The 26,592-nt window shown below is 43.3% G+C and overlaps 1 protein-coding gene across 1 annotated transcript; it reads left to right on the forward strand.

Annotated features, from left to right (window-relative positions):
* The first annotated feature begins 2,762 nt into the window (after positions 1-2,762).
* Positions 2,763-26,592, forward strand: SMARCA5 (SWI/SNF related, matrix associated, actin dependent regulator of chromatin, subfamily a, member 5). Its single transcript, XM_054392364.1, has 24 exons — positions 2,763-2,909; positions 5,367-5,441; positions 7,946-8,112; positions 8,764-8,864; positions 9,528-9,628; positions 12,519-12,698; positions 13,815-13,970; positions 14,058-14,189; positions 14,957-15,025; positions 15,471-15,580; positions 15,831-16,057; positions 17,322-17,443; positions 17,535-17,687; positions 18,830-18,966; positions 19,672-19,816; positions 20,034-20,153; positions 20,446-20,556; positions 21,147-21,260; positions 21,438-21,560; positions 22,766-22,898; positions 23,643-23,761; positions 24,614-24,826; positions 25,270-25,380; positions 26,357-26,592. Exons 1-24 carry the CDS (start codon positions 2,763-2,765, stop codon positions 26,420-26,422), a joined length of 3,132 nt encoding a protein of 1,043 aa, XP_054248339.1. The 3' UTR covers positions 26,423-26,592.

The following is a 26,592-nucleotide window of genomic DNA, read 5'->3' on the forward strand; positions in this document are numbered from 1 at the left end:
CTTGTTACAGAATCTCTCTGTAACTTCTATCAGCAGTTGACATTACATGGGGTTGATTTCTCCCACATGTATATTTTATGGATCAAAGGGCTTGTTTTAAACTGAGCACCAGCAGAGTATTCTGAGGGCATAGAAAAACTATTCTCACTTACATAGCATTTTGCTTTTTGCACTACATTTCAAAAAAGAAAACCAACAATCCTCTCCCACTCCCCCTATGATCTGAATGCAAACCAAGCTCCCTCCTCTCTCCTACCTTCTTGAATCCAAATGACTGCCATATGCCTGATGGCATGACCACAAACAACTCTTTCATTCCTTTCCTTTCCCAAACTTTGGGAAGATTTACAGTGTTGATAGATGTGCAGCAATGCCTCAGTGTAATTGCTGTACAGCTAATAGGATCACTTAGAGCTGCTCTTACTTGTGGTGTTTCAATTTCTTGTTTAACAAGAATATTGAAGTTATGATTACACAACTGAGCAACAAAATTGAAAGACATGTATCACCTGAGAGATTTGACAGAATTCTGTAATTAAACTCTTCTAATTATTAACATGCTTATGAAGTTAGTAAAGCTGTCTTTACAGTTTAGCATTGGCTGAGGGAGCATTTTTTGCCTTATTGTGTATTTGACCATATGCTGATATTTAGCACATTAACAACCTCTGTCATGAGCTGCTTTATGCTGCTGGTTGCTTTTAATTTAAGGTCTCCCTGTTCAGGCTCTCTATGGACTGTTATGATTTTGTGTGTTCATGAGGAGGATCTTCATGTTAACTTGGAAAGTTGTCTTTCCTGTTTTGGTTTGGGGGTTTTTGTTGTTGGTTTTTGGTATCTTTTTGTGTGTGTGTTGTTGGGGCTGGTTAGCTGGTTGATTTTTTTTTCCTTTATTTTTCATCATTTTCTGTTCTGCGTTCATTACTTTTAAGAGATTTAGAACCTTTGATCTTACTTTACACTTGTGAAATTTTTGGGTTTGGGAGTTCTGGTTTGGTTTTGGTTTCATTATGCCTGCTTTCTGTACTTATTGGAAATCTAACAGTTTGCTTTATTTTAGCCTCTAGTTGAACCTTTTCCTCTGAGCACAGCAGAGATTCCAGTAACTTCTGTTTCATAGCGTGGTCTTCTTCACCTGGAAACAGCTTCTCCAAAAATCTGATGTAGGAGTTTACTCCTAGTGATAATGCTCTCTTGCAGTGATACAGGGTCCATGGCAGCTTCAAGTGAGTAATACTGAATAATGAAGTGATGGGTGGATTAGAGCTAGAGGTGGAATTGTTGTCAAGAAGTGAATTGGGGTAAGCAGTAAGGAGCACTCCTCACCTGGGCAGAGGGTAGTGCAAGTGTGGGTGTATTCAGTCACTTCCTAAAGCAGGGTTCTGCAGCCTGTGATGGCTTCAAGCTAGAAGCAGATACTATTTTATTCAGTTGGTCTATAAAACTATGCTTCTATATCTACAAACTTTGTCTGGTTCCTTCCACCAGATTACATGAGGGGAAGTGACTTGAGCAGTTTGCAATAGCACCCATTTTGGTGGATCTTCAAGCCCTTCTATTCAAAATCCACTCTGTCCTGCTGGACAGGCTGTTACATTGACCTGAAAAAGCATGTTGTTTTTTTAGGTGTGTGTGTTTGTTTGTGTTTTTTGGTGTTTTGTTTTGGTTTTGTGGGTTTTTTGTTTGTTTGGGTTTTGTTTGGTGGGGTTTTGGGTTTTTTTGGAGGGGGGGGTGTTTTTGTTTTTTCCTGGTGTCCCTGGAGCTTTGTTCTCTCAATAGCAGTGGTGGTCTCCTTGCATGTTATTTTGAAGAGCACACTGAGAATACAAATTCCCTCACCTTCTTTAAGAAAATTCTTCACTGAAAGGGTTCTCAAAGACTGGTTCTCCAGGGAAGGGGGTTGAATTCCCATCCCTGGAGGCATTTAGAAGTCACGCAGATGTCTTGCTGAGGGATACAGTTTAGCACCAGACTTGGAAGTTAGAGAATGCTTGGACTTAGGGTGTGGGGTGGCAGTGTTGTGATGCTAACTTCAGCCCACCTGTTGTGTTCAACCATTAAAACCTGTGCAGCAACCTGCACCAACTTTCAACGACGCTGCCTTGCTAGTAATGCTACTTTTAGCCACATTGCGGCCACCTGCTTTAATTACACAACACTGCTGCTCCAACAAGCCCGCACAGGTGCCAGGAGGGGAGCGAGGCTTGGGGCGGGCTCCGGGCACAAGCGCTGGGGCCGCCCACTCCCCCTCTCTAGAAGGTTCCAGGGCTCGATTCCTGTAGCAGTCCCTACCCCAACCTCCTCCGTGCCCCGCGCGAGGCCCCGGCTCGCGGCCCTGGACGGGCCCGAGCCTCCCCGGGGCGCGCGGCGCGACACCGCCCCGCCGCCGGCCGTTGCGCTGCCGCGCGCTCGGCGGGGCGCGCAGTGACGTCGCGAGCGGGCGTTGCGAGGCCATCTCCAGTCAGGGCCCAGGCGGCGGCCGCGCAGCCTCAGTCGGTGGCTACCGCCGCGCCGCACGCCGGCCGTGGGCCTTCTCGCGAGATCGGGGAGCCGGCTCGGTTCCTGGTTGGTGGGCTCCCGCCGGGAAAGCCGGGGCGGCAGTAGGGACGGGCCTCCGCCGGCGGCCGCGCACCGGGTTCGGCGCGCCGCTTCCACGGAGCCTCTTCGGCCTCTTCCCGCCGAGCGGCCCTCCCGTCCCGTCAGCGCGCAGCCAGCCGGGCGCGGGCCCGGGTCCCGGCGGAGCATTGTCTGCGGCGGGGATCATGTCTGCCGGGCAGCAGCCGCTGCCACCGTCGCAGCCGGACGAGCTGTCCGCGCCGCAGCAAGCACCAGGCGCCAACAGCAGCGAGGCCGCCGGGACAGCTTCCTCGTCTGCCGCCGGGCCGGTCGGAGGCGACGGCGGGATGGAGGTCAGGCGCTTTTCCCCGCGATGGGAACCCACTCCCCATCACTCTTCCCAGGTTCCTTGGGGCTCGGCGACGGGTCCCGGGGTCGCCGCGGCGGGCGGCTGCGCGGTGGCAGGTGCCCGCCATGAGGGACGTGCTGGTGGGGCGTCCCCGGGCCGCGTGGGGCCGCGGGAGACAATGGAGAGGCGGGCGGGGGCGGGCGCGGGGCCGGGCCGTTCGCGACGGCGCCTCTGGGGCGCTGCCGGGCCCCGGCGGGAGAGAGAGCGCGGGGCCGGGAAACGGCCCGGGGGCGGCTGCCGTTGGGGAGAGTGTGAGATTGGGGGGAGGGGGGAGCTTCATTCCTTCGCTTCCTCTTGCCGTCGTCCGCGACCCCCACGGGTCCCGGGTGCCGGCTGCTGCCGCGGGGACCAGGGAAGAGGGGAACTTGTCGGTGGTTACTTCGTTTTGATCGTCTTTGAAGCCGGGGTCACAGGAGGGCAGGGGTTGAGGGGCATCGCCGTCTTCCTTCACTCCCCACATACGAAAGATCTCACTAGGTTCGTTACCCGCTTGTGAGTGGCTTTTCTGCCCTTCCTTTCTTGAGAGCCTTCCCATCATTTGTGCTTCCTGCTTCAGCGATGAGCAAGTCTGTGTTCTAAAAAGCGTTTTCTGTCATCTGAACTCACCCAAAACTTTTCTTTTTTTTTTCTTTTTCCGGGGATGGAGAGTTGTTTGAGCGTGGTTTTTGGCAACAGGTGCTGCTTGTAGAAATTTTCCAGAAATTTCAAGGGGTTCGAGTGATTGCCTGGAGATGCTAATTTTATCGCAGCTTTGTTTCTTTAATGATAGGAGGAAACTGGTTGGTCCTGCTTCCAGCACTGGGTGTTTTGTACTCTGAGTCATGCAGTACAGTCCAGCCTACTTGATCTAAATAAATTTACAAATGCCATATTTTTCGGATGAGCAACTGGCCAAAGCACTGTGGGTAATAAATCCTGCTCGAACCTGCAAAAATAGGGCAATTCCAGGCTGGTGCTGAGCATGTGGAGACAGTTAAAGGCACGTTCTTGAGGCACCCGCATGCAAGGGCTTTCTCTGGGCTTGCCGAGTTAGTTCCTTTTTGTACAGGGAAGGGGTTTCTATGTAGTGACACTTCAGTTAAGCTGGCTTATTGATAGTCCTAACCATCGGAGAGATTGCATTTCTAGCTGCCCAACTACCCTGCAAGGTTTTGTCATCTTTATTGCACGTGACAAGATCAGATGGTGTGCTGCTGCGTTTCTGTGGTTCTCGTGTTAGGCATTTCAGGTGGAACGTGGATTTTGTACAGAAGTTCAGACAGTCCCGTGCTTGTGGTCGCTACTTGGTGGGTGCTGGTTAAATCCAGTGGGAGATGAGCAAGAAGGTTCGGATGTGAGCTGAGAAGGTCTTTACTTAACTTTTTACACTCGGTTCTTTTATGTTTTGACTGCTCAGTGATACGTTTGTGTTAGGATTCTTCTGTTTCCACACGCCTTACCTGCCAGAGCTTTGTGAGGAAACGCCCGCCCACAAACATCCCGTGCTTTGCCTGCCTTTGTTCCATGTTGTTTCTTACTTTCCTGTTCCTTTGTTCTACTCTGGCCAGTAAAGATTGAGTTCAGCTGAATTCTTGGCTCAAGTAAACAAATGGTCAGGAATGATTTCAAAGGCATCTCTTTTTCTTTTCTCACTTTCAAGAATTATTTTCTACTGTACTGCCTTAGCATGGTTTACCAGGGAAGGATCCCATTGTTTCGGGTTTTAAGAACAGATGAAATTGTATGTGGAAGATGGTGGTGAAAGGGTTAACCTAATGACAGGAGAGACAAGGGTAAAAATGTCCTGGTCTGAAAGAATAATTGAAGGCAGTTGGTCAGGGATTTGGCAGGCAGGGGATGAGGGAGGACTGCCCTCTTCCATCAGCTTGTTTTTCTGTTCGTAGTGGTACCGTTGGTGATAACAACAATTACCTGGTTTAGTAAGCTGAATAGGGCAGAAATGCAGTCTCTCTAAATGCCTATTCTGCTTCCAGGACAAAACTGTAATCCAGTTCCTACTGAGACTTGTCCCTTGATGCAGAATGATGAGAGATTGGGCGAATCTGGAAAAGATGAAGCCCCTTGAAACTGCTCTTGCTTTGGGACCGGGGCTAGTTCTGTCACAGAGCTGAGCTGCTGGACCACAGCAGCCTCTCTCATTCACCTTGATGTGATGCTTTAATGATGAAGCTAAATCGGTTTAGAGAGATTTATCTCTGTCCTGCTCGCTGTGGCAGGGGTCTTTGATCCATCTCCAGGTAATTTTACAGTAAGTAATAGAAAGATGACTATATCAAAGCAGCAAAGGCGGCTGTGCCATCTGATGTGGACAGAGAGTAATTTGAAACAAGCAGATTCTGCTTTATGTGGGTGTCTTCCCTTGTTCAGAAAATAACTTCTTTCTAATTCTTTTTTATCTCAGGAATCTTTTGATGATGCATCACCAGGAAAACAAAAGGAAATGCAGGAAGCAGATCCTACGTATGAAGAAAAAATGGTATGTAATATAGGGGTCTGTATACTGCTATCCAGTACTTATGTGATTGCTTAAAATAGAGTTTTGTGCCTGTTTGAGATCTCTTAAATGGGATTAATAAAACTGTCTAGTTACTCAAAAATACTTAAGTAACTTGAACCCAAATATCCAGAAGAAAAACCTTAAGCCCTTCTCCTTTTTAACATTTTCTTCACTGGTCTTCTGCTGTTCCTCTGTTTCCATTGCAGTTTTTTTTTGGGGAATAACTGCTAATGTGTTTTGCTGTTTCTAGGAAATATAGTCTAGCAGCTTTTGATGTGCTGTAAATTCAGAATAATGTTATAGTGGGAGATAGTCAAGTGTCTTAGAAGAAACAACGTAAGAAAAATTGCCAAGCTGCTTTTGAAGTTACCTGTAGAGTTGTCCTTCTGGTAGGCAAGGGCAGTTATGAAGCATTCACTTCCTTACCTGGAAATTGAGATATTCTCTAGGAAAGCATCCACAAGTATTTAGATAAGTGCTGCTTTGCCTTTTCAGTATATGGAATCAGTTGAAGTATAGGACCTCTATATCACTATTGAATACAGGAAAATTATTCCAAACTTATTTTTAAACTGCAGGTGTAGCAGTTCTGAGGGAAAGCTGCAGAAAGCCAAGGCTCAGACACTACTTGTCCTAAGCAGTCTATCTTTTCAGTCCTTCTAGACTGAAAGGAATTTTGTTAGCTTTACTTGAAGTTTAATTTGTTCTTCATGAAGATCTATTTAGAGACCTTGAGTTTTTGAAGATGGGAGATTCTGTGCTTCATGGGTTAGATAGGAGACAATGTTTTGTTTTGTTGTTTTTATAACATCCTGAATGTAAGAGATGGAGCTGTCTACTCTTCACCGTCTCATTACGTTTTCTTTCTCTGTTCTTCCCTGGTTTCCTTCATTCCTATTTGTAATTTCTGTGCCTGCATGTGGAATTTCTTCATAGGAAAGTGAAACTGGTTCTTAGAATTTGCTGCTTCCTGTGTTGCTTCTTCTTGTCATTGAAAAGAACCCAATCTTCTGCTAATTTCTTGTGATGCTTCCTGGGAAACTAAAGAAAGTGAACTTGGAGTTGTCTCTTCTGAGCTCCAGACAGGCATGATTGAAAGAGGATTGTATTTTGGTGTTGTAATAGTCAGGAGATGCAGTGGAAAAGAAAACAATGAAAGTTCTTGGTAGGATAGCTCATAGTTGCAGAGTACAGACTGTTTTGTCTGTGTCCTGTCTAAAAGACACAGGTAATGTTTGTTAGTGTCTTTAAAAGAATATCCTTAAGTGCAACAAAACAAGTGGTTGAGGGGATGTGTGCAGTGCTAGAACTTGGAGAAGATTTGGCACTCAAATTTTAGAAGGAGGAAATGTTTGCACTACAGTCTGTATCTCAAGTAAGGGTCAGATGTATCTTACCTGGTTTGAACTTCGGAAACTGTTGTGAAGTAAACAGGAAAAAAAATGTGAAGAATAGACAGGAAGACTTTAATTCAGTGGATGTGGATTGTAGCTGTATTAGCTAAGCTCAGATTATAGTTAGTCTGACCCTTCTGTGGTATGTACAGGATTTCTTTCTTGGTCTCCTTCTTTTCTAACCTCCTGTCTTTTCTGTAGTGCAGGAGCTTCTTGCTTTAAACAAGAGAACACTTACAGAGCTGGCATTGGTCTTGCAGAAGTCTGGAACATGTGTTCCTTTTTACTAAGAAAACTGACTTCCTGTAGCTGTGAGTTGCTAAATACTAGGTTATGGTGTGACAGCTGGCAGACTGTCAGAGTGGTTGCAGTTAAGCTTGGAGCTGTTTTCTCCCTTAGTCGTCTTTGTAAAGGTGTGATGTGCCTTTGGGAAGGTGTGTTGGTTCCAAATGGAACCTGTCTCAAAGGAGCTGAACCTTTTAGACACTAATGTAATCTCTTTTGCACAGCAGAAGCAGCAACTTGTATCAAAGCGGGCAGTCTGACCAGTTAGGCTGAGCATATCTAAGAGGTCTCTGCTGCTGAAATGGCTGTTTTGGCTTCTAGCTGTGGGCTCGTCTGCCCCTGTTCATGCCAGCTCTTCTGTTTATCTGACACCACAGTGAGGTGGTGTATCTCACTGAGCAGGCAGGAAACTAATGTGGTAGAAAAATAGTTGCTGCCAGGCTGGTGAGATGAACAAGTTCATTGAAGGTTCCTGTGCATCCCCTGGGTGGGGGTAAATTTCTATGAGTGGGACTATCAGTTTTAATAGGAGAAGGTTGTTAAGGGGCTGTGGTTTTGTCTAGTGACACTCCTGCAGTCTTTGTGCCAAAGTTTCAGTATTGGCACAGGGCTGTAAAGCAACTTTGATCTTATTGATAAAAGCCAGCCTTAACATATTGTTGTTAATGATCTCTTCTTTGTTATTGTAGCTGTGTATATAAAGAAACGTGAAATGATATTATTGAAAAAGCATTTGTTAGCTTTTTGAATGAATGTATACTGTAATGTCTCACACTTGTTTCACTTCTTTTTCCTTGTCAACAGCAAACAGACAGAGCAAACAGATTTGAGTATCTGTTGAAGCAGACTGAGCTGTTTGCTCATTTCATTCAGCCTGCTGCTCAGAAAACTCCAACTTCACCTTTGAAAATGAAGCCTGGACGTCCAAGAATAAAGAAGGATGAGAAACAGAACTTACTGTCAGTTGGCGAGTGAGTGATGACATGTAGGCCAGCTTGTACTGTAGTTATGGATTGTATTGTGCTTTAGAAGCGTAAGTTAAACTTGCTGGTCTTTTGTCCTTTATCAGTGTGTAGTTTATGCTCTGTAATTGTGCTGGTTTGCAGCTGCCCACCTCTAAGTTGAGGGCTGTTTAAGAGTTCTAAGAGTTAAAAGAATTTTGTGTTAGTGGTAAACCGTTATCATGATTTAAAATATTCTGACAGGAGCATTCGTGGCTGTAAGTGGTAAGGGGTCGTGGAGGGCGTCAGTATACTGTGTGTTACAGGCAGCTTAACAATGAGAAGTCTAGAAATTTGGATTGCCTTCATTGCAGGTTTTATGGCCACAAACTGTCTAGCAGATCCTGTGCCATTTGATGCCCTGTAGTTCAAGAGCAGCACACAATTCATCCTTCTCTAGGCACTTTGCTCTAATTGAGCCTGCCAACAACATGGTCACTTTATTAAGAAGCTAGTTGCTCTAAAGAGTTAAAAAGCAGCATTTCAGTTGATGAGCTAAACAAGTTCTTTTAGAGACTCTTGCTAGAAGCTTCTTTGGGTGTTTGTGTTGTGTACTGCAAATGGTAGTTTCATGTCTTTTCAGTTCAGCTGGAAACTAACTTCTTTCTTGCACTTCTTCAGCTACCGCCATCGTAGAACAGAGCAAGAGGAAGATGAGGAGCTGTTAACAGAAAGCTCCAAGACCACTAACGTCTGCACTCGATTTGAAGAATCTCCATCATGTGTGTTTCCTATTCCTTGGGGTTTTTGGGGGTGTTGGTTGGTTGGGGTTTCCCCCCCTGCCCTGTTCTTTTCCTTCAGAATGTTGTTTAAAATTTAGTTTATTTTCATCCTTTCCAAGGACAGGGGGCAAAAGGAGAAAATTAATCCAGTACTGATCTGATGGGAGAAAATGTATGGCCAAGGAACTGTTTATTTTTAAGGCAGGCTAGGAAGATGGTCCAGTGAATCTTGTCCTTTGGAAATCCAGTTGCTCTGCTTCAGTTACTAGGAGAGAGCTGTCTGGTTTAGATCTGTCACCTGCAATTTTTGCATGTGTAACCTGTCTTCCGATACAGCTCACAGGACCTAACAGCTTCCAGTTGTTTCACAGAGAATTCAGTGCTCTGTTATTCTAGTGATTTGCTTTGTTCTGGGTTGGAGGATGTGTATAGAGTTGGAATTTCTAGATGTTTTGGATTCCTGCAGAAGACAAAGCAGCTTGCAGAAACAATTAACATGTCACTGTCTCCAGTGAGAGTTGTCCTTGGAATTTACCGCATGAAATGTACTCCTTGGGTTTGTTCTGTAGCTTGGATGATCTGTGACAATTAGCAGGCCAAGGATAATGAAGTTCTTTGGTAGTTTTTCACAGATGTTTTAGTCTATTCTTTCTTGTCTTTTAGATGTGAAATGGGGAAAGCTGCGGGATTATCAGGTCCGAGGATTGAACTGGCTCATCTCACTGTATGAAAACGGCATCAATGGCATCCTGGCAGATGAAATGGTATGCACAGAGTCCATGGTTATGGAGACTTGTGAACACGTGCAGGATGATACAGTTTTAGTTCAGCTGTACATATCGGGGGGTTAACAGCATAAATAATAACTTGTCGAATCTTACTCTTCTCTACTGTTCTAAGTCACTAATGTTAAAAGTGTCACAGGTATCTTAATGCAAATAAACTGTGCAGGCAGTTCTAGAAATAGGGAATATGAAAAGGGAATCTGGCAAGCTTTAGAAAAACAAAATTTAGTAAAGGGAAATCATTCTATAGAAGGATGCATCCTCTGTTGTCTAAATTGCAACTCTTTTGGTACAGTATTCTCAGGCTGCCCTTATGAGGAGAGTGTTTTGTATGAAAAGAGCAACAAATGCAAGAACATTGGCTGTGTTGTTAGGGTAAGATGCAGGCGGCAGGGTGCCAGTGTCCTGTATGGACTGGTCTCAGCAACCAGAGCTAGACCAGTGGGGAATTTTGTGGCCTGTCAACCTTGGAGGGCTGTGTTGAAATTTCTTTCACACCGTGACTTGATTCAAGGACTGGAGCACCTCTCCTATGAGAACAGATTTAGGTTGGCTGTTAGGAACAAGTTCTTTACCATGAGGGTGGTGGAACACTGGAACAGTTTGCCAGGGAGGTGGTTGAGGCCCCATCCCTGTAGATATTCAAGGTCAGGCTCAGTGATGCTCTGAGCAACCTGATCTAGTGGAGGATTTCACTGCTGACTGAAGGGTGGTTGGACTAGATGACCTTTGGAGGTCCCTTCCAACCCAAACCATTCTATGATTCTGTGTGACCATGGGCATTTCAGTCAGCACTGGCCAGGGTGCTCCTGTTTTTATTCTTTTTATCTTGAAGGAGAAGGGATGAATGCAGAAGAAATTGTATCTGTTTGACGGGAAGATGTGACTTTGTTCTGTAAATGATTTTAGTTATGTCTGGGTTTTGTGAGGAACAGATAAGGAAAAACAAAAACCTAATTATCTTTCAGTATATTATATTTCTCATACCTCCTGGTAATTTATTTTCTGTCTAATAAAAACTTCTTCAGGATAAATTAGAGCCAAATGACTTTAAATTGTTGTCCAATACCATGTTTAATTTTGACATAGATAAGAATTTTCTTTAGCATACGTGTTTATGAATCGAGGATTATTTTTTTTCTGAGTACATTTCTAAGCAGATCAGGCTTGTTTTAACAAAAATGACTGGGAAGCTTGAAGTCCTTGGATTTGTAGCATTCCAAAATTCATGTGGTGTTGAGGCATTTAAATATTTACCATTAAATATTTTTTAATTCATTCTTAAATACTAATCATAGAATCATACAATTGTCAGGCTTGGAAGGGACCTCAAGGATCATCTAGTTCCAATTTCCCTGCCATGGGCAGGGACACCTCACACTAGAGCAGGTTGCTCACAGCCATATCCAAAAACCTCCAGGCATGAGGCTTCCACCACCTCCCTGGGCAACCTGTTCCAGTGTCTGACCACCCTCATGGGGAAGAACTTCTTCTAACATCCAATTTGAATCTACCCACTTCTATTTTTGTTCCATTCCCCCTAGTCCTTTCACTACTTGACACTCTGGAATGTCCCTCCCCAGCTTTCTTGTAGGCCCCCTTAAGATACTGGAAGGCCACAATAAGGTCTTTTTGGAGCCTTCTCTTCTCCAGACTGATCAATCCCAACTCTCTCTGTCTCCATAGGAGAGGTGCTCCAGCCCTCTGATCATCCTCAGGGCCCTTTTGAACTTACTTATGCATTTCACACAGCTTGTAAACTCTTCTCCACATCTCACCCCAGGTAGAATGTGGTTATTTTGAAGACAAAGATAAATTTTAGAAGCAAAAATAACTTGGGGTATGTTTGGGTTTTTTTTAATCCTGTGTCTTTGAATCATAATCTTTTTGAGTTCTTTCAGTTATACAAATGATTTGGGTTTTGCATTTCTTCCTCAGTTTTATTTTAATTAAAATTATATACTGAAGATAGAAAGTTTTAAGTATTTCTGCTGAATAGAGAACAGAGTGCTTTAAAAAAAGTACTTCTCGAGCTTGATAATTATTTTCTTCTTTGACACGTGCAACTGCTTGTTTGGCTTTCTTCTCACAAGAACTGACGTTATGGCATGGCCTCCTTACAAGGGCTCTTCATTTATTCACTTTATTTCAACTTGAAGGAAACATAAACATCCAGTTTGTCAAGTCTGTTGACCTCTAAATATATAACCTGAGTACACTGAGTGCAAAACAAAATGTTACAAAATAATGTTTTCTTGCATCTCTAAGAATGTGTTTTATTGGAAAGGGAAGGCAAAATTCAAACTTCATCATCACAGGATGGCCTAGGCTGGAAGGGACCTGAGAGATCATCTACTCCAGCCTCCCCACCAAGGGCAGGGATTCCTCTCAGCTAGACTCAGCTGCTCAAGGCCTCATCCAGCCTGGCCTTCAATTCCCCAGGGAAGAGGCATTCTCATCTTCCCTGGGCAACCTATTTTGGAGTCTCACGACCCTTGTATTGAAGAACTTCTTCCTAAGATCCAGTCTAAACCTACTCTCCCCCAGCTTAAAACCATTCCCCCTTGTCCTGTTGCCAGATGCTCTTATGAAAAGTCCCTCTCGAGCCTCCCTGTAGGATTCCTTCAGGTATTGGAAGGTTTGAAAATCTTACTCGTAGTGTTTTTTATATTAAATGTGGGAAGCTATAAAAGCTTTTTCTAACGAAGATTTTGATGGCTGTTGTGAGTAGCACTCTCTTTAGTAAATCTCACTTATCACTTGAGGCTGCTGTGTCTTCCGTGCGGTACTCGGAGCTCACTCTTGGGTTTTTAAAGGTGTTTCCAGAGATTTTGTTTGTTTGATTCTGACACATTAACATCTCTTGCAGGGCCTTGGGAAGACGCTGCAAACCATTTCTCTCCTTGGGTATATGAAACACTACAGAAACATTCCTGGTCCTCACATGGTGTTAGTTCCCAAGTCCACTCTACACAACTGGATGAATGAATTCAAGAGATGGGTACCTACACTTCGAGCAGTTTGTTTGATAGGTGACAAAGACCAGCGAGTAAGTTCTGATGTTGTTGTTCCTGTGTAAGCCCAGCATGTGATCTTGCTGTCCTTTGCCTTTACTTTTCATTGGCAAGGAAGGACATTGCTTGGATTGGTAGTGGTTAAGCAGTTGAGAGCTGCAAGTGCTGCCTATTTAACATACAACCAGCTTAGGATTCACATGTATGCTGCCCAGATACTGTTTCATCACTTCACACTCAGAATTTCTTGACCAAAGGTTTTTCCCCCTTTTGTGAAGGCAACAGACTGTGTAGGCCAGCACAACCCAGTAAATCTTAAATCAGGATAACAGTGTTCCATGTAAAGTGTTGTCATTTGAGTAGACACATCTGTAAAAAAGTATTTTTTTTTCTGCTCTTAGGGGTCTGTCACCAAGGAACTGTTTTCTGAAAGCAATTATCACCTTAACGTTGAGGGGGCAGGGTGGGCTGTTGATAAAATTGATAATCAAATGGATCTTACCTGGCTTGAATTTTGCCAATGAAGGGCAAATATTGGTCAGACTCTTAAGGCCTCATGTGCGTCATTCATTCTCTTTCCTACTTCAGTGTCAGTTCTTTGCTACTGTTTTTTAGCACAGCAAAGAAAACTTCAGCTGTGACTATGATCTGTAGCAACCGTAGTTACCCTTTGACATATGGAAGGATTTATTTCTTACCTCTCTGAGTTAAGCTTTTGATGTTTATACATATTTGTATTTTGAATTCTGACCAGTTAGTATCTGCTTTTAACCTTGGGCTCAGGATTGCTTTTTATATTCAAAACATACAATTTTCTAAACTAAAAACTTAAAAAATACCACAGCAAACCTACAGAAAAAATAATATTGAGTTCTGATATTCAGGTGTAGTTAAGTTTTAGTACTTAAGTTACTGAAAATCTTGTGTGTAGGTAGTAGTCATCCCCAGTTTCCAAAGCCAGATGCTGGAGCTCAGGTCCCTTCCCTGCTCTGCCCCAAGGATTTTGGCAGCTTCAGCTTTACAGTGGTTTTCTGTTCTGTTGCCTTCATAGTTAGTAGCAAGGTTGGTTTACAGTTTGAACAGCACTAGTGTGTGCTTTGTGATTTAGATGTGACAGAGCCTCAATAACCAGCTGTCCCCTTGCTGTCCAGGCTGCCTTTGTCAGGGATGTGTTGTTGCCTGGAGAGTGGGACGTCTGTGTAACGTCATACGAAATGCTGATCAAAGAGAAATCTGTGTTCAAAAAGTTTAACTGGAGATACCTAGTCATAGATGAAGCCCACAGGATTAAGAATGAAAAATCAAAGGTAATTTATGCTTTCACTCACATCTGTGTGCTGGGTTAGAGGTGGTGCTAACGTTGTTATGTTTGCTCATGGCTCAATGTCCTTCAGTTATCAGAAATTGTGAGAGAATTCAAGACCACAAATCGACTGCTACTGACTGGAACTCCGCTCCAGAACAACTTACACGAACTCTGGGCACTTCTTAACTTCCTTTTGCCAGATGTCTTTAACTCATCTGAAGTAAGTCCTTCATTTCTGCTAATTAAATTAAATGCACTTTGATGGTTTTCCAGATTTGAAAGCAGACCTCAGTATGTGTATTTTGGAGTACCAGTCGCTGATAACAGTAGATGGGCAGAAGCGTTTCTAGAAGTGTGAAGGGTGGCAGGGCAGAGTGTGCTGCTCAGCTCAGCTGTTTTTAAGGGCTGTTGTGAGCATAGCAGAGATGTAAAATCACCACCTAAAGGTCATCCCTGCTGTGTTTTGAAATAGATTTAAGCACTCTGTGATAGCTAAACCAACTAACTTTGATCTTACATGCAACTATAAGTTGCCGTATTGTTTATCTAAGATCTCTTCCCTGTGAGTGGGGAGATAAAGCAACAGACTTCCCAAAGTGAAGCATATGCTTAAGTGTTTTGACCAATTGTAACATCTGTAGAAAGGGAAACTTTGTGGTGCATTTCACCAAAATTGTACTATTTTAATTGTAATTTCTCATCAAATGCTGCAGTAGTATGCTTCTTACAGATGGAATTTGTCCAGTGGAGTCATATGGATGAATCTCTTCCAACAGAAAAGGACTCATATATTGATTTTATGAGGTTTTGTCCTTCCTTTTTTTTTTTTTCTGAAGTCTCTGCACATTATGAAGCTTTCCATAAAAACAGACAAAAGAGCATAATTTGTTCTTCTGTTTATTAGCTGTGTAAGAGAATGCTTTGAGTTGTATTTATTACCGCACCTCTAAGGGAAACCTCTTACATATACCGATCTTGTTGCTACAGGACTTTGACTCATGGTTTGATACAAACAACTGTCTAGGAGATCAGAAGTTGGTGGAACGTCTCCATATGGTAAGTCTTTCTGCTTTCACGGAAGTGCTACGTTTGCCAAAGCTGGGTTCTAGAGAATATAGGACAGCTTATTCTAGAAACTATGGAAGGCTCTCAGAATAGGTTGGTGAAGCTCAGGTGGCATGTTTCTTGAAAAGCAATTTGTTTAGGAAGGGATAGAAGGATTCTGAAATGCTTAGATCAAAACAACAGGCTATGAAGAGATAAAATATTTTAGTCAGCAAAACCAAGGGGCATAGAACCACCCGAGAGATGATTTTTGGCTTAATCTTTGAGTCTTCCAAAGAAAGCACCTGTATACTCCCCTATGCCTGTGCGTAGGGATTGTGTTTTCGGCTGGTCTGGTGTGTGCATGCATGCTAGAGAATCTCTGCACTGCCTCTGTCTGTGGAGCTGCTCAGTGTCTCGGGCTCCAGAACACCTTTAAGGGTAACATCTCTTTCAGGTGCTGCGTCCGTTCCTTCTGCGTCGCATTAAAGCTGATGTAGAGAAGAGCTTGCCTCCCAAGAAGGAAGTTAAAATCTATGTGGGTCTCAGCAAAATGCAGCGAGAATGGTAACTGACTGTGCTGTGGCTAAGGCTCGGAAGGGATGTGCTGCTTGTCACTTGATCCTTGTGTGGGACCCGGTTTAAATCCTTCTGGTGTCCTCCCAAATCAAACCTATTTCCTTGTGACACATTGTGATGACAAAACCATGCACATCAGGGAGAGTTACCTGGTGAAATGAGGGGCAGGGGGAACTTTTGACTATACTTACTCTGAAACTTTGGCTTAGAGTCACCGAAGTTTGTTGACTTGATGCAGGTATACCCGAATCTTAATGAAGGACATAGACATACTGAATTCAGCTGGGAAGCTGGACAAAATGAGACTGCTGAATATCCTCATGCAGCTGCGAAAGTGCTGCAACCACCCTTATCTCTTTGATGGAGCAGAGCCTGGGCCACCCTACACAACAGATATGCATTTGGTCACCAACAGTGGCAAAATGGTAGTGCTGGACAAACTGCTGCCTAAATTGAAAGAACAAGGTACGCTTCTATTGTTTGAGAGCTGTTTGGTTCAACAAAAAAAGCCAAGTCAGTGCTTCTTATGCCACGTGGCCTGAGCAAAAACCAGCACGCTGTAGCCAAGGTCGTTGCTGGTTTCTAGCATGATACCAGTTTGTGTGTCCCCCCCAGCACGGTGTCTTAAATAGTAGGTACACAACCAATTTGTCAAGTGATTGGCTCAAAAGTCCATCATGGCTGCTTGTGATAGTGAACTGCTCTGAATTTTTTTTCCTCCTTTTTTTCATCACAGCTAAATTGAGACCACAGAAACATCAGCTGGTCAGGGCTTTAGGTTTTCTTTCTTAGCCTTTTTAGCTCTTTGAAAGCAAATCATACAGCATTTTAGCCACTCCTGATTTGCCACGGAAATACCATTTCAGAGTCAAAGTCATCAGGTAGCATTAAAATTAAATCCTTTGTGACACGTTGGTCTTTCTTGCTGGGTGTGATTTTGAGCAGCAAATCCTTTAAGGCATACAAACATGGGGGAACACTCAGTTATTTTGAAGTTACTTGATAGTAGGGACAAAGCTCTGGGAGACTTGAGTGTAAAGTCAACCACAGCAGCTTTGACTCTGAAATAAACTTCTAACTGATGTTTTAATGAATATGCTCACTTAAGTAACTTGGGTAAAGGAGTGGAGGAAAGTTGGTGACTGCAGAGACATGGTGGAAGTTAAAACCAAGTCTGTGCCCTCAGCCTTAGCTAATAGAAAAGTAACCTGTGTATCCTAGCCAGGTATCATGCACACAGCTGTGGTGATATGTGTCATTGTAAGACTGCAAAAGGAACTGTCTGGGGTTACTGTGCTTTTTCTGATCTTGGTTTCTTTCTGCTATGAGGCAGAACCAAACACTTTGAAATTTTACTCTCTATACTCCTTGATATTTTTATGTTTGTGTTATGTTACTCTGTTATGTCTGGAAACATTTTTTTAAGTACAATGGAAAACAGAACCAAAAAGGCAGCCAGTAGCTAGACTAGTAAACACCAAGGCAAGCACAGGAGCCTGCCAGTTAGTATCTAAGCAGCCTTGAATTTGGGCTAGCACACTCCAGTCACATCTGTTGTTATCTTGAAAGCCTTTGAGCCCCACGCAGCTGTCGTGATAGCAATGGCTGCAGCCCTGCCTTGTATAAACTATATGCAACTGCTCTCCTTCCCTTTCTGGTAATGCAGACTTGCTGAGTTTGCCAAGTCTTGAGTTTTGGTGCAAACTGATAAAGCTTTTTACCCAAACAGGTTCAAGAGTCTTAATCTTCAGTCAGATGACAAGAGTCCTAGATATCTTGGAAGATTACTGTATGTGGCGGAATTACGAATACTGCAGGCTGGACGGACAGACACCACACGATGAGAGACAGGTAGGTAACATTCCAAGTACTTTATTGAAGGAAAAACAGTACTCATGAAACCCCTGCTTCAACTCCCGTGTTCCTGTCCTTTTTTATTTAGGCCTCTATTAATGCATATAATGAACCTGGTAGCTCAAAGTTTGTCTTCATGTTGAGTACACGGGCAGGAGGTCTTGGCATCAATTTGGCTACTGCTGATGTTGTAATTCTGTACGATTCAGACTGGAATCCACAAGTAGATCTTCAAGCTATGGTAAGAATCCAGACAGAAATTGTATTTTTTCTTCACTTTCTCACAGAATATTTCCAAAAATATTTTTTTTTCCTGTTGTAGCACAGGAATTGTTTGTAAGCCTGATAGTCAGTTCCAGAGCAGATTCTACTTTGTGGAACCCTTAGTTACACTTGGGGTACACAGTGTTCTATGCAGTAGGAAATGCAGGCTGTATGCTACAATACTCTTAGTACTGTTGAATGAAAGCAGCCTGCTTTGGGGTTTTCTTTTAAAAAAAAACTCTAGTATGGTGGTCCCCAGACTGTAAAGCTTTACTTTTGTGGGGAATGGAGGTGAAGTGTTTACACTGGCTTCCCCAAGCCCTTTGGAAGAGACACTGTGGAAGAGAACAGCTGAATTACGCTTTTATGGTGGTGGTAAGAAGCAAGCTCGTTTTAGCAACCATTTTTAATTTTTTTAAAGTAGATTTGCATGCATCACCAACCCTGGGACACGTCAAGAACGCTGCTGACCACATAAGAGAGTAGAACTCTTTAAAAACCACCACTGTTGTTTGACAAATGAAGCTTTACAGTGACACATTTTGGAAATTAACTTTTAATTATTTCAGTTAGTTGCTGTGGGTTCTCAAGTGTTCCTGTAACAATTAGTTCAAAAGAATGATGGAAATAGTGTCTGGAAGCTTAAGTGAGATAGTTCCAGCTACCACTAGAGGTTTATGTTCGGAATACTATCACAGTGGTTAATTATTTGCCAGTCAGGTGAGGTGGGGTATTGTACTTGTCTTCAAATATCCATGGCACAAGTGAATGATTTTGAGGAAGGCAGCTTTTAGTCAGGACAGAAAATTTCTTAAGTACTTCAATGTTACATAAGGCCAGGAGCATCCAGGCTTTCTTCCCTCTGTGATTTAGCACCACCACCCAGATACACTGCTTAGGTGTGACATCATTAGAGACACCACTGTTGATGGTATTGAAAACCCACCCCAAAACTGGCAGTGCAGGGAAGAGTGGCTGCCTCGGGCAGTCGTGTTAGCTGGGTGACTGTGAAGATGTAACTGACCTGTGCTGTTCCATTGTGGCAACACGGGTTGAAGCCTCTTTCTATAGTCCTGCTGGAAACCCAGGATAAATGTTTTGCTGCTGTGTTTTGCCTAGGATCGAGCGCACAGGATCGGCCAGACGAAGACTGTGCGAGTGTTCAGGTTCATCACAGACAACACAGTGGAAGAAAGAATAGTGGAGCGTGCAGAAATGAAACTCCGGCTGGATTCCATCGTCATTCAGCAAGGCAAGTGGCCAGAGGCAGTGTGTTTGTGCGTGTGATGGCCTTCTCTTCTTGGGTCACAACTTGTAAACTATGTGAAAGCAGCTACTAAGAGCTGATGGGAATGTAGTTTTGCTTCAGCTGAGCTCTGGTGCAAAGGCCCGATCCATTTGGAAATTTGTTTCATGGTAGGATCTGGCCGTTTCTCACTAACTTGCTGCTGGCTTCCCTAGCCATACATATGTACATGTGAGTATGGGCAGAGCTATTGTAATGTAATCTGGGGGGTTTAAAGCACTGAACTTCTCTGACCTGGAGAAAGAAGTGCCTTGCATTTTTATAGTGGGTGTGAAGAAGTGATGGCAGTGTCACCTTGATTGCAATCAGGAACTTCACTTCTGACAAAAGGAGGCAGTAGGCTTTAGTCTGGGCATTGTGCAAACCTGCACCATCACAATGCTTACAACAGAAGACCTCACATCCAAAATGTTGTTGAACACTATTCACACCTCATGAAGTGAATGTATGTGATGCCTGCCTAAGAGCTGGCTTGTTTTTTCTAAGCTTTCTTTGTTGGTTTGGGTTTTTTCTTCTTTTGGAATTTCCTTCACTGAGAAAAAAGGCCATAGGCTTAATGTGGAAATGGGAGGGGGAGAAAAGTTGTACTTTGTTCCTTCCATCATGGAAGCTCCTGAGTTAAATGCTGTCCTCCAATGCTTTCCTCTTCAGGAAGACTGGTAGATCAAAACCTGAACAAACTCGGGAAGGATGAAATGCTGCAGATGATTAGACATGGAGCGACACATGTGTTTGCCTCAAAGGAGAGTGAGATTACAGATGAAGATATTGATCACATTTTGGAAAGGGGTGCAAAGAAGGTGAGATAAAGTTCAAAGAAATGGAAGCCCACCTTGTAGACTCAAATTTGATGGCAAGATACAACCCTAGGTGCTAGCATGATAGTAAGCTGGAGAGAATGGAGGTTTTGCCATTGAGGGTTTTCATGTTGGTTAAACATGTTTGGGTTTTTGTCCTGCTGTCTAATGAAGCACCTTTCAAAACTGCTGCTGTTCTTTGCTCTCTTTTCCTGCCAAGACCGCAGAAATGAACGAAAAACTTTCCAAGATGGGTGAGAGCTCCCTCAGGAATTTCACAATGGATACAGAGTCCAGCGTGTATAATTTTGAAGGGGAAGACTACAGGGAAAAACAGAAGGTAACATTTCCCTTTCTTTCTGGGGACAGCACTGGACTGTAGGTCTGAATGCTGTTTATCACATAACTTAGTGGTGAACTTGCCAGTGCTGGTTAATGGTTCAACTCAGTCTAGAAGGCCTTTTCCAGCTAAGGATCCAATGGTTTAAGAGGCATTGTTTAAATCTGTTACAATAGTTGCTAGGTTTTATTGATTAAGTAGATGTAGTTTTCTATAAAACTTTGAGTTGGTCTGACTCTTTGGCAAAGTTTAGCTGTAATGGTGTTTGGGGTGGTGGGATTTGTTTTTCTAGATGGCATTTACAGAGTGGATCGAACCTCCTAAACGAGAAAGAAAAGCCAACTACGCTGTGGATGCTTACTTCAGAGAGGCTCTTCGGGTCAGTGAGCCAAAAGCACCCAAGGTGAGGTGACTCCTTTATTTTGAAAGGTGTTCTGAAGACCAATTTCCTGATTTAACTGTTTATTGAAAGACTATTGTATGTCAGGAAACTGGTCTTCATAAAAACTGGCCTATTGACTTGTAGAAGTCAATTTAATAAGGAGGCAATTTAAATTTAGGTAAGTCCAGAGGCCTTGAGATAACTTTGGTGAAGTAAGTAAGTTAAAAGCAGGATGAAATTTGTATGTTTTCAGCAGCTCAAGACCACAGTGGTTTTTATTTTATATAGAAGTAGCTGTAGATTTTCCTTTCCTCTGGAATATTTCCATATTGCTGGTCAGAATACCTGCCCATTGTTCAAGGGGATGCACGCAGGTTTCGTTCCCCACCTGCCTCCTGCTCCCAAAAGACCTTCTCTTCTTTTTCTCATGAGGCTTTAACTTTTATTGTCTCTTGCATGGTGTGACCATTTGGGGTTTTTTGTCAGTTATGAAAGTAGATTTTTGTAAATAAAGTTTCTGTAGTTTTATTCATAAACTAAAATCAGTTATTACAAGCAAACTGCTGTTGAGTGTGAAAAGGAGTCATTTACAACCTCTGTCTGTATTGCAGGCACCGCGGCCTCCAAAGCAGCCAAACGTACAGGATTTTCAGTTCTTTCCTCCCCGCCTCTTTGAACTCTTGGAGAAAGAGATTCTCTACTACAGGAAGACAATTGGGTACAAGGTAATTGAACAACTCACAGTGCAGCAGTTCCCTGCACTAGAAGGGAGAGTGTGTACTTGTCCTGCTGCTAATTTAAATCAAATGGTGTTGAGCTGAACAAACAATTGACAGAAAAATGACAGTTAGCAATTAAGTGTCAAAATTGGCTCTCATTTGACAAAATGCCAAACTTTTCAGGTACCTCGGAATCCTGATTTGCCAAATGCAGCTCAAGCACAGAAGGAAGAGCAGCTGAAGATTGATGAGGCTGAACCTCTGAATGATGAAGAGCTAGAAGAAAAAGAGAAGCTTCTAACCCAGGTATGCTTGGGTTTTAGAGGGTCTCACAGATGCCATCAGCTGATGCTTGCTTGCTTATGTGTCACAATGTTACAGGAATGTTTCTTGGTTGCTGATCTGCACATGCTGTAGGTAACACAGCTGGTTGTGGCTAAGAGGTTTAGTGTGGGATTTGTCATGGGCATGGTGACCTCAGAAGAACATGCAGCCTGTTAGTGTACTCAGCCTGCACTGAATCTGATCTGTGTGATTTAAGCTTGAAGAGTGAGAACTAGCCTAGTGTCAAAGTTGCTCGCAAGTTAGCACTGACTAGACTGTGACTTCTTTCCTCACCCAAGGGACCTTGCAGGGCAGCTGCAGAGCAAATATGTCACTTCCCACCTGCTTTAAAGCCAATTCTTCTGCCAAAGTATCATTCCCATGTGGAAGTGAGTCCTGCAGGCTGACTGCTCATTTCATCTAAACTGTGACTGGTAGCAGATGGTGTCCCTCTGTTTAGGAGTGTATAAGCTGAGCAGGTATCTAAGCAAGTAGGTATCAGGTACACTGAAATAAGTGTAAGTAGGTTGATGCCTGGTTTGCTTTGCAGGGGGGTGGTTACAGGCCAGGGCCTCTCATGTGAGTAGTGCTGCACTGGAGGAGTTCACTATTAAAAATTACAATGGTGTAATCAAGTTAACTGTGGCTAAATCATAACATGGCTGGCAAAATGTAGGAGCTATTGCTTATGTCAGCTGCCAAAACAGGCCAATGTTACAATTTCAGCTTTATTATTTCTATCCTTACTCAGTATCAATAAGAGAACTTTAAACCTTTCAAGCAGGGCTGACCAGGGAAAATAGCTGATGGCATCTGTGAGGCCTTTGGTGGCCCTTTTGACAAACTCAAACCATCATTGAGCCTATTCCACTTGAGGGGTTTTTCCTACTTAAAAAGTGACCCCATGTTCTTTTTCAGGGAACATTGTTAGGAGGGATTCCTTTATAAGCTGAATACTGATCTGAAACTAGTAGGTATTTAGAGGAGCAGTGCTACTCATGCAGCATTTAGCTGGAGAGACTACAGCCACTGCAGTATAGCAGCTGGGTTCCTACTGACTGCAGAGAAGGCAGGTTTAGTGCTGTTGACACGATGGAAGTGTTACCGGCAGTTAAAATCTATTGAAACAAATTTGGAGGGAGACAAATACTGAACTTGTGTGCGATGTTCCTTTTGATTGCTTAAAGGGATTCACTAACTGGAATAAGAGAGATTTTAACCAGTTCATCAAAGCTAATGAGAAGTGGGGCCGTGATGACATTGAGAATATAGCACGAGAAGTAGAAGGAAAAACTCCAGAGGAAGTCATCGAGTATTCAGGTAACTGTTGAAGCACCCTCTCTGTGAGTCCCTACCCTCTTCCTGCTTTCCTCATCCCAACTGCCTGTGAACATGGGCACCCCGTAGTCCTGAGAATTTCTCACAGGGCTCTAGGCAACTTTCAGGTATTGTGCTCTGGATTTGGGATCTATTGATCTAGATTTGGGCATGTTTAGCCCCTGCATAGTTCAAGCTTTTCCTTATATTCACTAACCAGTAGCTTGCTTTAATCTTTATACCTTTAATACCTCATCAGGAGTCGGGTTCAGTAAACGTTTTGTGACTGAATACATAATGGCCATTGGTGTTTAACCTAAGTCCACTTGGCTGCTTACCTCTGTCTCAGGAGTGTTTTCTACTGTGCAGCTGCAACATGTGCTTGTCTTGTAAGCACTTGCTCGTCTTGGGCTACTCTGGTGCCCTCCCACTTCCCTCTGTAAAAATGTCTTGCTGTTACATCAGGTTCCATTTTATGTAGCATTTTCTTTGAGAAGGAGGTAGTTTAACTGAGGTGCTTTCAGTTAAACTGAGACCTCCTCTGTCTACTCCCTTGCAAACAGCATTTGTAATACTGCAGCACATGGCTGTCAGGATGCAGAGGTTCCTTACCTGGTAAACTCTGCCTGTTGCACACAGCAGTGAGTTCTGGTAAAAGGAAGTAATATCCAACAGACTCTTTTTAAGGTAAAAAAAGCTCTTGACTTCCAAGATGCATGATAAGCTAATAGCTTGTTCTTTCCTCAGCTGTGTTCTGGGAAAGATGCAACGAACTCCAAGACATAGAGAAGATCATGGCTCAGATAGAAAGAGGAGAAGCCAGAATTCAGCGACGAATCAGCATAAAAAAAGCACTTGATACAAAGGTATCTTTGCTGTGCTCTTTGCTTCCTTTATTTCCCTGTGCTGGTGGGGTGAGATGCAGGACTCTGTCCAGCCACTGTTACTGGTTTAATTACAGTGGGCAAGGTATTGGTACCTTTCTCAGCAGCTGCTTCCTCTAGCTGGCTGACAGGCCATACCTAATTATCTTCATAACTTGTTTGTAACAATCATCTTTATCACAGGACAGACAGGTCCTTGTGCTGTGTAACAAACTCTTAGTCAATACCTGCTTTTGAAGCTTTGGTTTTGGTCCCAGGTAACTGAAAATGCTTTCTGTTTACACTTAAAGCAAGTAAAAAGGAAGACTTACCAAGCAGAGGAGGTTTTTGTATCACCAACCAAGGTTTGGTAATGAACAGAGTTGTAGGAAATTAAGACAATGAGTTCCTACCTTCAGGTTTGACTAGCTGCCTCTTCAGGGAACGAAGAACGTGTGACTGCAGCTGAACCATCTGTTGCATTCTCTTGTACTGCTTTACTCTTGCTCTGATGTCCATCATTCCTAAGGATTTATATGTTAAAAAGGTTCACTGCCCTTTGAAGCCTGGCAGATTTTGCCTGGCTTCAAATGCAGTGATAGGTCTGCAGTCTGCCATTGATCAAAACATTACAGACAAAGCCCTCCTTTCTAAACCAGAACTTACCAGCTTCCACAGTGGTGGTAAAAGTAGCATCCAGATCCCACAGTTCCTTCCATGTGGTGTCTTGGCACCAAAGATGATAAAGGTCTAGTTTTCTTCCGCATGTGATTGATTGCTTTCTTCATATAAATCAGTTCCCTGCTAATTCTCAACTATCACTTAGTATTACAGGACCCTCTCTGCTTTGCTTAGATTGGCAGGTACAAAGCCCCCTTCCACCAGCTAAGGATCTCATATGGTACCAACAAGGGGAAGAACTACACGGAGGAAGAGGATCGCTTTCTGATCTGTATGCTGCACAAGCTGGGCTTTGACAAAGAGAACGTCTATGACGAGTTACGGCAGTGCATCCGCAACTCCCCCCAGTTCAGATTTGACTGGTTCCTCAAGTCCAGGACTGCCATGGTATGTACTTGGCTCTTGCTTTTTGTTCAGGAATGCCTTTGCCAGGGCAGTTACACACTGGCCAGTTAACTAGCTTCTGCACTAGTGAGGCATCTGCATCTCTACAGTACAGCGTTAGAGGCTTTGCAACAGCAGCAGTGGATGGTAAAATGCAGTGAACTAAAAAGACTTACGGGAGGAGAAACTCAAAACTCCACAGTACTATTCTTTAAAATCATCACAAATTTGAGTAAATACAGACATCATCTGGAAAGCAAACATCTCCAAGTCAGATCCACTCCTGTAAAGCCAGCAAGAAGCTATCAAAAAATATTGCTTTTTTTTTTCACTCTGCCAAGATACACACACACAATGTGTACTTAACAGCTGTTTCTAATACTCTAATAACTTTTTCACACTAAGTGGCTGCCTAATGTAATGAGTGAATACATTGTACCATTTAGGAGCTGCAAAGGAGATGCAATACTTTAATCACCCTGATTGAAAGAGAAAACATGGAACTGGAAGAAAAGGAAAAGGCAGAGAAGAAGAAACGTGGACCAAAACCATCTTCGGTAAGAGGCATTTCTGTGGAACATTTGAAGACAGGCTGCTTTTCTGCTTCTCTAGACAAGGGAGAGTTGAAGTTATTCAGAAATAGCAACAACAAACCTCAGAGCAGTGTTAAGGGCTGCCTGAAGTTCCCACTCATGCAGCTACCACAGTTATGGATGGCAAGGAAAGGAAATCAGTTTCTAAATTGCAGTTCACATGTGGTAAAGCAGATGAACTCATCTTTCGGGTCACTGGGCTGGTACACTCTATAGGCTTACCCTGGTAACACAACCCAGAGACATACTTGGCCTTCTGCTTAATTTTTATCCATGAAGAAGTGACATGTTTACCACTGAGAGAGACAAGCATGATAAGGACTACTCATCACACTTAGAGAATGCTACAACTGTGATTACAGGCATTCCTGTGCAGACTGCTGTCTGCTGCTGCTGTCCTTGACAAGAGGAGGGTGGGTCAGACAATGGATGTCTGGAGCTAGCTTTGGGAAAGCAGCACAGACACCCGACTGCTCTTTGCTGTCTGAATTCAAAGTGCTGCCAGACATCTCTTTTTAATAAAGGTGATGTTATTTTAACATCACCATTTTCTATGCCTAGTTGGGTTGCTCAATTTGTTGTCACCCTGAGCTGTTCTATCAACAGCTTTGAAGCACAACTTTACTTTGCAGTTGTGCAGAAATCAGCAAAATTAAGGAGGGAGGGGGGTGGGTGGATTAATAAATCTTAGATCTAGCCACAGAGTATTTCAACAGGTATTTAGAAATAGCAGTTCATAACTAGGAAGCTTTGTAACGTCCTTACTTGCTTCTCTACATTTGTTACCTCTATGAACTAGTACTGAGAGCACAAACCAGCAGCCATCCCATGGAGGATGTGCATCTTTGCCATATTACAGCCCCCATCTTTGACTTGAAACAAATTGCTTCCTGGCAGACGTTTTGTGTCACAGTAACTTACTCAGAGCCTTACCTTGCAGGCACAGAAGCGCAAGATGGATGGTACTCCTGATGGGCGTGGAAGAAAAAAGAAGCTAAAGCTGTGAATGCAGGATTTTTGTAATCACTAAATTTCAAAAGTAGTTCTTTAATTTACGGGTCTTCATAAGATGTACTGTATAATGCTCAACTATTATGTCATTAAAGGACATCGGGTTCATCTGTTTACTGAACTAGGAACATAGTACTTAATGTAGTTTCACTTTTTTAAATGCAA

The sequence above is a fragment of the Indicator indicator genome, chromosome 25 (assembly GCF_027791375.1).
Source record: "Indicator indicator isolate 239-I01 chromosome 25, UM_Iind_1.1, whole genome shotgun sequence".
NCBI classification, from domain to species: domain Eukaryota; kingdom Metazoa; phylum Chordata; class Aves; order Piciformes; family Indicatoridae; genus Indicator; species Indicator indicator.